The sequence below is a fragment of the Dermochelys coriacea genome, chromosome 7, assembly GCF_009764565.3.
Source record: "Dermochelys coriacea isolate rDerCor1 chromosome 7, rDerCor1.pri.v4, whole genome shotgun sequence".
Lineage (NCBI taxonomy): Eukaryota > Metazoa > Chordata > Testudines > Dermochelyidae > Dermochelys > Dermochelys coriacea.
In genome coordinates, this window is record NC_050074.1 from 1831460 (window position 1) to 1842288 (window position 10829).

The 10829-nt window shown below is 44.4% G+C and overlaps 1 protein-coding gene and 1 long non-coding RNA gene across 2 annotated transcripts in view; one reads left to right on the forward strand and one right to left on the reverse strand.

Annotated features, from left to right (window-relative positions):
• The window catches only part of ACOX2 (acyl-CoA oxidase 2), a 31691-nt gene extending 27201 nt beyond the window's left edge, over positions 1-4490 (reverse strand). The window contains exons 1-2 of the mRNA XM_038409606.2: positions 4410-4490; positions 2493-2661 (exon numbers count right to left, since the gene is read on the reverse strand). Coding sequence (XP_038265534.1) covers positions 2493-2661; positions 4410-4427 — 187 coding nt within the window. The 5' untranslated portion in view covers positions 4428-4490. The remainder of the gene's footprint in view (positions 1-2492; positions 2662-4409) is intronic.
• Positions 15-9096, forward strand: LOC122460876. The gene is made up of 3 exons (XR_006282467.1): positions 15-247; positions 2380-2717; positions 7488-9096. It is a non-coding gene; the product is annotated as an uncharacterized LOC122460876 (long non-coding RNA).
• Positions 9097-10829: the final 1733 nt, after the last annotated feature.

Sequence of the window (10829 nt, forward strand, 5' to 3'; positions counted from 1 at the left end):
ACCCTGGTCCCAGCATCTATTTCAGGTGAGGCAGAGCTATGTGATCTACACAGGCAAGGATTCGACCTGATCAAACTCACAGAATCTCCCTCTTCCCTTCACAGCTTAATTTTAGTGATCTGTTTTCCAGCCTTCCTTCGCATGACAAGGCCAGAAACCTCCTCCAGACCACACATGCTCACGCTCTGGCCCCCTCCTTGGCATTGGCATGGCTGCAAGCTGCTACCTCCAGAGTCCTGTCTGCATGGTGAGTACAAGCACCAAGTTACAGTACAGTAACCTGGTCATGACATGCTCATTTGACATGGCTATCACGCCACATTGTATTGTGTCCACACAGCCGGTGTTTCGTAACACAACCCTGTATCCAACTGTGTTTGCCTGCCCACCCATATCATGCTGCGTCACTGTCTTTGTGCCAGTGCATCCTGGGACTACCCTGGCCACTGTCCCATACTGCCTCAGCTGGGGGACAGTGCCCAGGGGACATGTGCATCATGTGGAGCAATGCACTCTGGGATCCCAGCTCTCTATGCAGCAGGGTAGGAAGGACCAGTCAAATCAATTACCCACTTGTAGTTAGGGAGTATGACAGTCAGGGTCCAGACACCCCCAGGCGAGAACAGGGGTGTCAAGGTTCCTTCCCCACTCTGAACTCTACGGTACAGATGTGGGGACCCGCATGAAAGACCCCCTAAGCTTATTCTTACCAGCTTAGGTTAAAAACTTCCCCAAAGTAAAAACTTTGCCTTGTCCTTGAACCGTATGCTGCCACCACCAAGCGTTTTAAATAAAGAACACGGAAAGAGACCACTTGGAGACGTCTTCCCCCAAAATATCCCCCCAAGCCCTACACCCCCTTTCCTGGGGAAGGCTTGATAAGAATCCTCACCAATTTGTACAGTTGAACACAGACCCAAACCCTTGGATCTTAAGAACAATGAAAAAATCAATCAGGTTCTTAAAAGAAAAATTTTAAATTAAAGAAAAGGTAAAAGAATCACCTCTGTAAAATCAGGATGGTAAATACCTTACAGGGTAATCAGATTCAAAACATAGAGAATCCCTTCTAGGCAAAATCTTAAATTACAAAAAGACACAAAACAGGAATATACATTCCATTCAGCACAGCTTATTTTACCAGCCATTAAACAAAAGGAAATCTAACGCATTTCTAGCTAGATTACTTACTAACTTAACAGGAGTTGTGAGGCTGCACTCCTGATCTGTTCCCAGCAAAATCATCACACAGACCGACAAACCCTTTGTTCCCCCCACTCCAGATTTGAAAGTATCTTGTCCTCTCATTGGTCATTTTGGGTCAGGTGCCAGGTAGGTTACCTTAGCTTCTTAACCCGTTACAGGTGAAAGGGTTTTGCCTCTGGCCAGGAGGGATTTTATAGCACTGTATGCAGAAAGGTGGTTACCCTTCCCTTTAGATTTATGACAAGGGGTCTGAACCCCAAAGAATAAGCAATTGAATCAAGTGGTTCCATACAACATTGTGTATCACAATATGTTGAGTACGGTCTTTTATGAAAGCTTGTAATGTTCTGAACTTGATGGTCATTGTGAAATATGTATATAGACCGGGGTTTTGAATCTGTGACCTTTAGAACAATTTCAAATGCACCTCCCAGCCTATAAAACTGCAGAGAGGAGCCAGCTAGAGACTTGAGCGTGTTGGAGCAGCTACAGAAGCAGCTAAAGTAGGGACCTTTGGCCCTTCAGAGAACTATCGGCCATTTTGACTGGACTGTCTCTGCTCTGTGCTAACTGGCTGTTTGCTCCAACCTGCTTCCTCGCGGTCGCTGCATCTCAGCTTTCCCTCCACAGCTGCCCCTTCTACCCTGCCCTCTCTTCCCCTTCTCTTCTCATTTAGTTTATCCCTAACCAAACCTGCCATTCTTTCCCTCCAAAATCATGGAACAACCAGGCTCCCTGGCTGCTGGGGAGGGGGGATCCCTGGAGTTCTGAGCCCCCCTGGGTGGTGGGGGCTCCAGAGCTGCCAGCCACTCCACAGCTGCCCAGCCCCTTCCCTTTTTGTCATGGGTATTTTTAGTAAAAGTCAGGGACAGGTCACAGCTTCTGTGAATTTTTCTTTGTTGCCTGTGACCTCTTCCTGACTTTTACTAAAAATACCCATGACAAAATCTTAGCCTCAATTATATGTTTTTCCTAATTTATTACACCCTACGAAGACACCCAGAGATTTGGAGGAGGAAAAGTGGGGCGAAAAGTTTGGTGTAAATTTGTGTAGCTCCATTGGTGTTAGACTGACTTACATCAGCTGAGAATCCTGGCCTCAAGCCTCTCTCTTTCTTAAAGCCCCTTATGACATTTTCTTTGCTTTAATTTTTTATTGCTTGATCTGAGAAGACGGTTCATCACTGGGTATAAGAGTCACCACTGCAGAGAAGAAGCAGACATAACAGGGACATGGAAGTGTCTCTTTCATCCAGAAAGCATCAAGTCTTTTAAAGGCCACTCACCTACTGCCCTCCGTGTCCTGGTGTTGTCAGCACCTCCATCCAATATGGTAGTGAGCCTCTCCACACTGAAGGAGGCAGTCTGCCTTTCAGCTTTAAGGTTGGGATTCACATCTCTGCTACCAGAGCTCCTGAAATAGCCACTCCTGTTCCACTGGGCCATCTGAGATTGCTGGAATCCCAGAGAACAGATGGTATGAATTAATCTGTCAGCCCTCCAAAACCCAGGTGAGCATCCCCTATGGCAGCATTTTCATTAGCTACTTGCAAGTCTAGAGCTGGTCTTACAATGAGGATGAATTATGCTTAGTTCAGTTCAGAGGACTGATGCTATTTTGCTGGATTTTTCTGATAATGTGATGTTTTGTGCAACCAAAAGAACTGTAAAAGCACCAGCTGATTGGCTTCCACTGAGCAGATACTAACTCAGCCTGGCAAAATCCTATGTGTGCAGGGCAGGCACTTTCTTTTCCCCCTGTGAATTGGCAAATAGAATACTGTACGTTTTCTGTCACTGGCATCCATCATCAACACAAAAGGTGCAGGAGTAGATATTGTCCCCATGCAGATAAATTTTCATGACAATTTAATAGAATATGTGGATCTGCATGACTGTTTAAACCCCACCATATGGCAGCATAGAATGATGATGTTTAGGGCACTTGATGGCACATGGTCATCTTGGATTAGGACTCAAAATGTAAGAGTTTAAGGAAAGAGGTTCCTGTTACGTTTTACTTTAAAAATTCCTATAAAAACTACCCTTCCGTCCCCATACCCCATTCTAAATGTGTCTGGTAGCCTTTGCACCCCAAACATTGCGACACTGCAGGAAAATGCATAGGCATGTGTGAACACAAGCAAGTGACCCGACTTCAACAGCTCCCAGAGATCCAGTTGCAGGACTGCAGCTACAGTGCATACACTGTATAGCAATTTGAAAAGCTCCCTTTACACGACCACAACATATCTGAAGCATACTCACAATTCCTCCATTACATGTTGAATGGAAAAAAAAGGCCATAAACAGTCTCTTACCCTTAAAACAGAAGTTCTTCCCTTAAAACTATCCCACTGCTCTTTCTGGAGAAAGTCAGGGGGAGAAAAGGTCACTAGGTTCAGTTTTTTTCCTGGTTAATGTCCCCTATCCAACATGTTGTTTATTAACCCTGATCGGTAATGACTGAGCAAGAAGTAGGCTTCCTGACTACTTAACACAATTAAGCACAGTTGTAGCTGGGACACTTTTTTTTTTTAAATGAGATGCATGTGTTGATAGTACTTTAATTTTGGATTGAGATTAAGCTGTTTAGAAGATTTGCTGAAAAATAAGGATTTAATGACTGCAGAATCATTTAATTCAAGGGAAAGGAAAGGAAAATAGAATACTCTCTTTCAATTAATTGCAGTTATTCTCTCAGACACTCTCTGATACTCTCTAGTTCAACCACATGTTACTGATACAGAAATCACTTGGTGAAATTCTATATCTTGTGCATCCTAATGGTCCCGTCTGGCTTTAAAATCTGTCTACATATAACCGTAATTCTACACAAACGTACAATTCTATTGCTGAGTAAACGGATCCCCAGTTCAGCCGGAGTTGATGAGAGGCTGTCTGGCTTCATAAACCTATCTGTCATTCCTAGACATTTCAATTTTCGAAGCCCTTCGTAAGATGGATCTTAACACCTGGCATGATCTTAAGGCATTGAATTCAGGGTCCGCCAGTTATCGTCTAGGCATAGAAATGTCGCTCCAACCAGAGCAGCCCAATAAAACAAATGTAATCGACTGCCCTTGCTGTACAGTGAAAAGCAAACGTGGCAGCTTAGAGGTAACCAATAACCATCAGCTTCATGCTCCTACTTTGGTTTAGCTGCACTTCATTCACCCATGCAAACACGCACACTCACCTACCTTCCCCTTGGGAGCCATTAGAAGGGAAAGTTGCTTTTCCAGTCCAGTCCCAACTTCCTCAGCAGCTGACTGCAAACTCCCTTCCCCAGTACTCTCCGTGTCAGGCTTTGTCATTAACTCCTTGTTGTGCAGCACACGCTGGCTGCTGTGCACCACCAGTGACCTCTACTGGGTGGCACCTCACATCTGCTCCAGTGGTGTCAGGCCACCACTGCAGTGAACAGAAGGGCTGACCCCAAGTGCTCACAACACAGGCATCTCCCCCAAAAACACCAGGCAGTTGATTTTTAAAAATGGTTTTGTTTTTGGTTGGCCCACTGACTATTCACCCCTTTGGGGACACCCCAGCCCTGCAATGTGTGTGGGTGTGAGATGGTTTTGGGGTGGAAATTCAACGTAAATGCGCACACACAAACACAGGCCTGCTCCTTAGCCATGTGGCGGGGGCTCGTGTCCCTTCCCCTAGCCTGGGGGTGGCAGAGCTGTCTCTCTGTCCCCTTCCATGCCCCCCCAACCCCATTACTCTCTCCTTCCTCCAGCCTTGAGCTCCTGCCCCATCACCCCCTTCTGGCTCCCTCCGTCTCAGACCCTCACCTGCTCCCTGGCTTTCCCACTCATATTCCCCTTTCCCTCCGGCTTCTGCCACATCACCATCTCCCTCCCGCTCCCTCTCTGCCCCCCAGTATTTCTCCCTGTCCCGCTCAATTCTTCCACCTTCCACGGTTCACAGATTGTAAGGCCAGAGGGGACCATTAGGATTGTCTGCTCTGAGCGGCAGCAGAACACAGGCCTGCACCCCAGGGTGCTTCCCCCAGGCACTCTCTATCCCTGCCCCTTCCCGACCATGTTTCCCTTTTTATCACCTCACAGGGCCGCCCTGCCTCCTGGCAGCATAGGGGCTAGTCATGTTCACCGCTCTCTCAACACACCTACTTTGGTTGGCATATGTTGCCCTCGGGGTCTCTCTGACACACCGGCATATGACAGCTCTGGGGGCCTGAGCATGCTGCAGGCCGTGGCAGCGTGCAACTGGTGAGGGAAAGGGAACTGTCTCTGAAGCAGTGTCACGCTCCCTACTGTGCTAGGCGGCTGAGTCTTCTCCCCATGCAGGCTCAGTGTCTCAGCCACCTCCATCGTGGGCTTCTGGGTGTGGAAAAAAAACAGCTGTTTTTTCAACCAAATGCATCCGATGAAGTGAGCTGTAGCTCACAAAAGCTTATGCTCTAATAAATTTGTTAGTCTCTAAGGTGCCACAAGTACTCCTTTTCTTTTTGCTAGTGAGAAGTTGTCCCCACTTCAGATCTTCGTTGCCCCGCCCAGAAGTGGGTAGTCAGGAAAGGAGGCGCCAGGAAATATTGTGGGGTCACTATTTGTTTCACAAAAGCAAAAGCGTAAAGCTTTGGTTTGAACTGCATGGCAGATACGGAGATTCAGCGGTGAACCATTGTTTAATGCAACAGGAGACTGTCTGAGAGCAAAGATCTGTGTGTGACTGAAGGTCACTGGAATGCAGATTTACTCAGACAATAGAACAGTTAATATTTGCTTTGTCCCTCATTATCAATAATTCACTTTAGAGTAAGGCAATTCCTAACAGAAGCAAAACAGGTTTTGATACTTTTATAGTATGCACTTGTAAAAATCCCCTGACGCATGAAGAGTGCATTTGGGAAGACACTCAAAGGAGATCTTTGTTCAGTCCCCCTCAGGCAGATCCTAAAGGCAATGCTTCTTCGGATGCCTCTTTAAAAATGGGTGCGGGCCAGAAGCTGTGTGGGTGCTTTTGCTAATTTCATTTAAAATGTTTCAGTCGTTTCAGTGAAAATGAAAACTTGCCATTTTCATGATAAAAATGTAAAAAGTTTCTCTGCAGAAATGGTGACATTTTGTCTGAGTCCTTCCTTTTCTTTCTATATGCCTTGGTATCTGAGGGCGTCTGAAAACTTAACTATTAGTTTCCTGAAAGCAATGGTGCCCTTGACATAGTTTGCTAAATTCATGGGAAAATCTGTTTCTTCATTTGAAAACTGAGAGTTACAAACAGCCCCAGGAATCTGTTACATGGACGCCTACAGGCTGAAGATAACAATGAAGTTTAGTTCTCTGCATCTTGTTCTGATTGTAACAATTACAAGAGAGATTGTAGATGTGTATGTTGGTGTCAAAAAAAAGACTGAAACTGAGCATAGCTACTGAAATTACTGCCCCCCTCCAAAAAAGACTTGACTCCTAAAGATCAGGTTCATGTACAGATCTTATTCTATTTTTTGTTTGTTTTCTTGTTGTTTTATTTTCGCCCAAATATGGTAGAATTTAGACCAAGTCAGCATTCAAATTCAAAATGGCCTCATTCCTAATAATACCCAAGACCATAGATATAGTTGTTATTTGTGATTATTATTACAATTGCAAAGGTTAAGGGTTTCTGATTCTGTTTACACAACAGTTTTGAGATGCTGTAAGTGTGGCAAGTTTTTGAAATAACTGTATTTTTAAAATTTGCTTATAACTTAAATATATTCAAGACTTAAAGTGAATTAAAAATTGCTACCATTACAAATGGCTGCTATTTTGACATTCTATATGGAGTGTTGTGAAATGTGAAACACGGATAACTTGACTGTTTGGTTAAGTAATCAGAGAGCAGTTTTCAGGAGAGATAAACCATACAGTATCCCTGCTCTGCCCCTCAGCTCCCATACATAAGCAGAAGATTTTGGTCACTCAAAAGTAATTTGAAATAAACATGACAGTGCATAGGTAAAGTTTTTAAAAGATGCTTATCATCCCTTTTAGTGTAAAGAAGGGGTTAGTTTTGACAGCTCTGCTATGCATTTACATACTGAAGAAACATGAGTACAGTAATTTGCCAAGCTGTACCCTAACATGATTAGAGCAAGAGTGGTCAATCCGCTGTGTTTAAGACCCAGTAGCCTGTGAATCTGCAGAAGTTCAAATCCCTCATCCAGCAATTTACCGTCATTAATAATTTTTCATTAAAAATCTAGGATTTTGTTTAAAACTTTTAAAAATATTTGTTACTGGATCCTAAAACTGGGTTTTATGCACGTTATTTAGTAAAGGCATCATATGCTATCTACCAAGATACCCAACAACAGCAAGAAGAAGAAAGCTCTCGCGAACCAGCTTCAAAAGAGCAAAGAGAACTGCGGCTTAGAAAAATTGCCCAAGAACAGCTGTTTTGGGGGGTAGCCAGGCCATGGGTAAGTGACAGCCACACTAGAAACGGTCTATAAGTGGAGGCTGAAAATAGCAACAATTTTTGTGACAGCACTGTAATGTTTAAAGTCGAAAGGATTTTTAGCATAATTTCCACCGAAGGCATCATTATCTGCAAATCCAGTAACGAGCTGCTTGGGTGACTGCCCCAGAACTTCCTGGTTACTCATGTGACTGCTGGCTGGAATATTAAACACTTTCATCCCCAGTCAGTCCACAGGGCGCTTTGCGTTGGCTGTCATTAGAGCCTCTGCATGTCCCAAAAGGACCCCCGGAGCCGCTTTCAGACGATCCAGAAAGAGAGTCACGGCATTAAATATGCACTTTATAATTCTAACCGGCATTCCCACTCATGAGGCAAAAAGTGTCTTCACTACGTGTGAGTTTAATTTTCACATCCACACCGTTCAGCAGCATTTTTTCTTGAAAAATGAAATTGCGGTGTAAACCCCCTGCTACCCACACCAGCCAGGTGATCTTCTCGTGAGTTCCCTCTGTGTCTTCCTGAAACCCTCTGGGGGAGACCTGCATAGAGAAGATTTCATTGTGGTAGTTTAAAATCAATTCTATAAAGGCTTTGTAAGGGTAAGCATTGTTGTCTGGCTGACAGCCAGCTGGTAAAAAGGTTGGCAATGGGGCGATCCTGGCATTGTCATCAATGTCTGACCCATCTTCTTTTGCTGTCTGGCAGCGCATGCACTGCAAAGTGTTGCTGAGGTCTAAGTAATGACCCCTGTGTCCTGAAACAAAACATTCTCGAGGGGCATTCATCATTAAAGCAGCCAAGGTCACACCTCACCAGAAAAGCGATTCTCAATACTGGTTAGATTAGGGGCTATTTGAAATAAATCCAGCTGGGATTCAGCACATTCTTCAGGACCGCCATGAATGAAAGTTGTATTGTGTTTTCAAACGGGTTCTCAAGCTTTTACTTTCTGAGGCCCCTCCAACATGCTATAAAAACTCCACGGCCCACCTGTGCCTGTAAATGGACACACAACGCTGCTCTTTTTCTCCTAATCACTACTAGACCAGAGCCTCCCTGTTGCATGTATGTGCCCTCCTTGTGTGTAATGGCACTAGATATGTGGGTCACTTCATTTTTGGTTATATGTTTTGCAACCATTTTCATGTGAGTCTTAATAATTTCTAGCCCCCGTCTCAAAATCAACCCAGCTTTTCTAAATAGACTGTGGAATATCCAGTCTAACTCAGCCCCCTACATAACAGGTAATCCCTGGTTATCTTGGTAGGGCATAACCAGCCTGGGCCTTTTAGTAGTTCTTAAACAAAGAGGGGTCCCCATCATTTTTTATAGTCACCGTCCTTCAACTTTCCCAAAGTGCAGATGACATTGAATGATTACTTTTCCGAATGAAATGAAATGTTTTTATTCTGGTCTCTCTTTATTTCCGTAGGTTTCAGAGTAGCCGCCGTGTTAGTCTGTATTCGCAAAAAGAAAAGGAGTACTTGTGGCACCTTAGAGACTAACAAATTTATTAGAGCATAAGCTTTCGTGAGCTACAGCTCACTTCATCGGATGCATTTGGTGGAAAAAACAGAGGAGAGATTTATATACACATACACAGAGAACATGAAACAATGGGTTTATCATACACACTGTAAGGAGAGTGATCACTTAAGATAAGCCATCACCAACAGCAGGGGGGGGGAAGGAGGAAAACCTTTCATGGTGACAAGCAGGTAGGCTAATTCCAGCAGTTAACAAGAATATCAGAGGAACAGTGGGGGGTGGGGTGGGAGGGAGAAATACCATGGGGAAATAGTTTTACTTAGTGTAATGACTCATCCATTCCCAGTCTCTATTCAAGCCTAAGTTAATTGTATCCAGTTTGCAAATTAATTCCAATTCAGCAGTCTCTCGTTGGAGTCTGTTTTTGAAGCTTTTTTGTTGAAGTATAGCCACTCTTAGGTCTGTGATCGAGTGACCAGAGAGATTGAAGTGTTCTCCAACTGGTTTTTGAATGTTATAATTCTTGACGTCTGATTTGTGTCCATTCATTCTTTTACGTAGAGACTGTCCAGTTTGGCCAATGTACATGGCAGAGGGGCATTGCTGGCACATGATGGCATATATCACATTGGTAGATGCGCAGGTGAACGAGCCTCTGATAGTGTGGCTGATGTGATTAGGCCCTATGATGGTGTCCCCTGAATAGATATGTGGACAGAGTTGGCAACCTACTGACCTACTGACCGCTATTCCTACCTACATGCCTCTAGCTTTCATCCAGATCATACCACTCGATCCATTGTCTACAGCCAAACGCTACGATATAACCGCATTTGCTCCAACCCCTCAGACAGAGACAAACACCTACAAGATCTCTATCATGCATTCCTACAACTACAATACCCACCTGCTGAAGTGAAGAAACAGATTGACAGAGCCAGAAGAGTACCCAGAAGTCACCTACTACAGGACAGGCCCAACAAAGAAAACAACAGAACACCACTAGCCATCACCTTCAGCCCCCAACTAAAACCTCTCCAACGCATCATCAAGGATCTACAACCTATCCTGAAGGACGAGCCATCACTCTCACAGATCTTGGGAGACAGACCAGTCCTTGCTTACAGACAGCCCCCCAGTCTGAAGCAAATACTCACCAGCAACCACACACCACACAACAGAACCACTAACCCAGGAACCTATCCTTGCAACAAAGCCCGTTGCCAACTCTGTCCACATATCTATTCAGGGGATACCATCATAGGGCCTAATCACATCAGCCACACTATCAGAGGCTCGTTCACCTGCACATCTACCAATGTGATATATGCCATCATGTGCCAGCAATGCCCCTCTGCCATGTACATTGGCCAAACTGGACAGTCTCTACGTAAAAGAATGAATGGACACAAATCAGACGTCAAGAATTATAACATTCAAAAACCAGTTGGAGAACACTTCAATCTCTCTGGTCACTCGATCACAGACCTAAGAGTGACAATACTTCAACAAAAAAGCTTCAAAAACAGACTCCAACGAGAGACTGCTGAATTGGAATTAATTTGCAAACTGGATACAATTAACTTAGGCTTGAATAGAGACTGGGAATGGATGAGTCATTACACAAAGTAAAACTATTTCCCCATGGTATTTCTCCCTCCCACCCCACCCCCCACTGTTCCTCTGATATTCTTGTTAACTGCTGG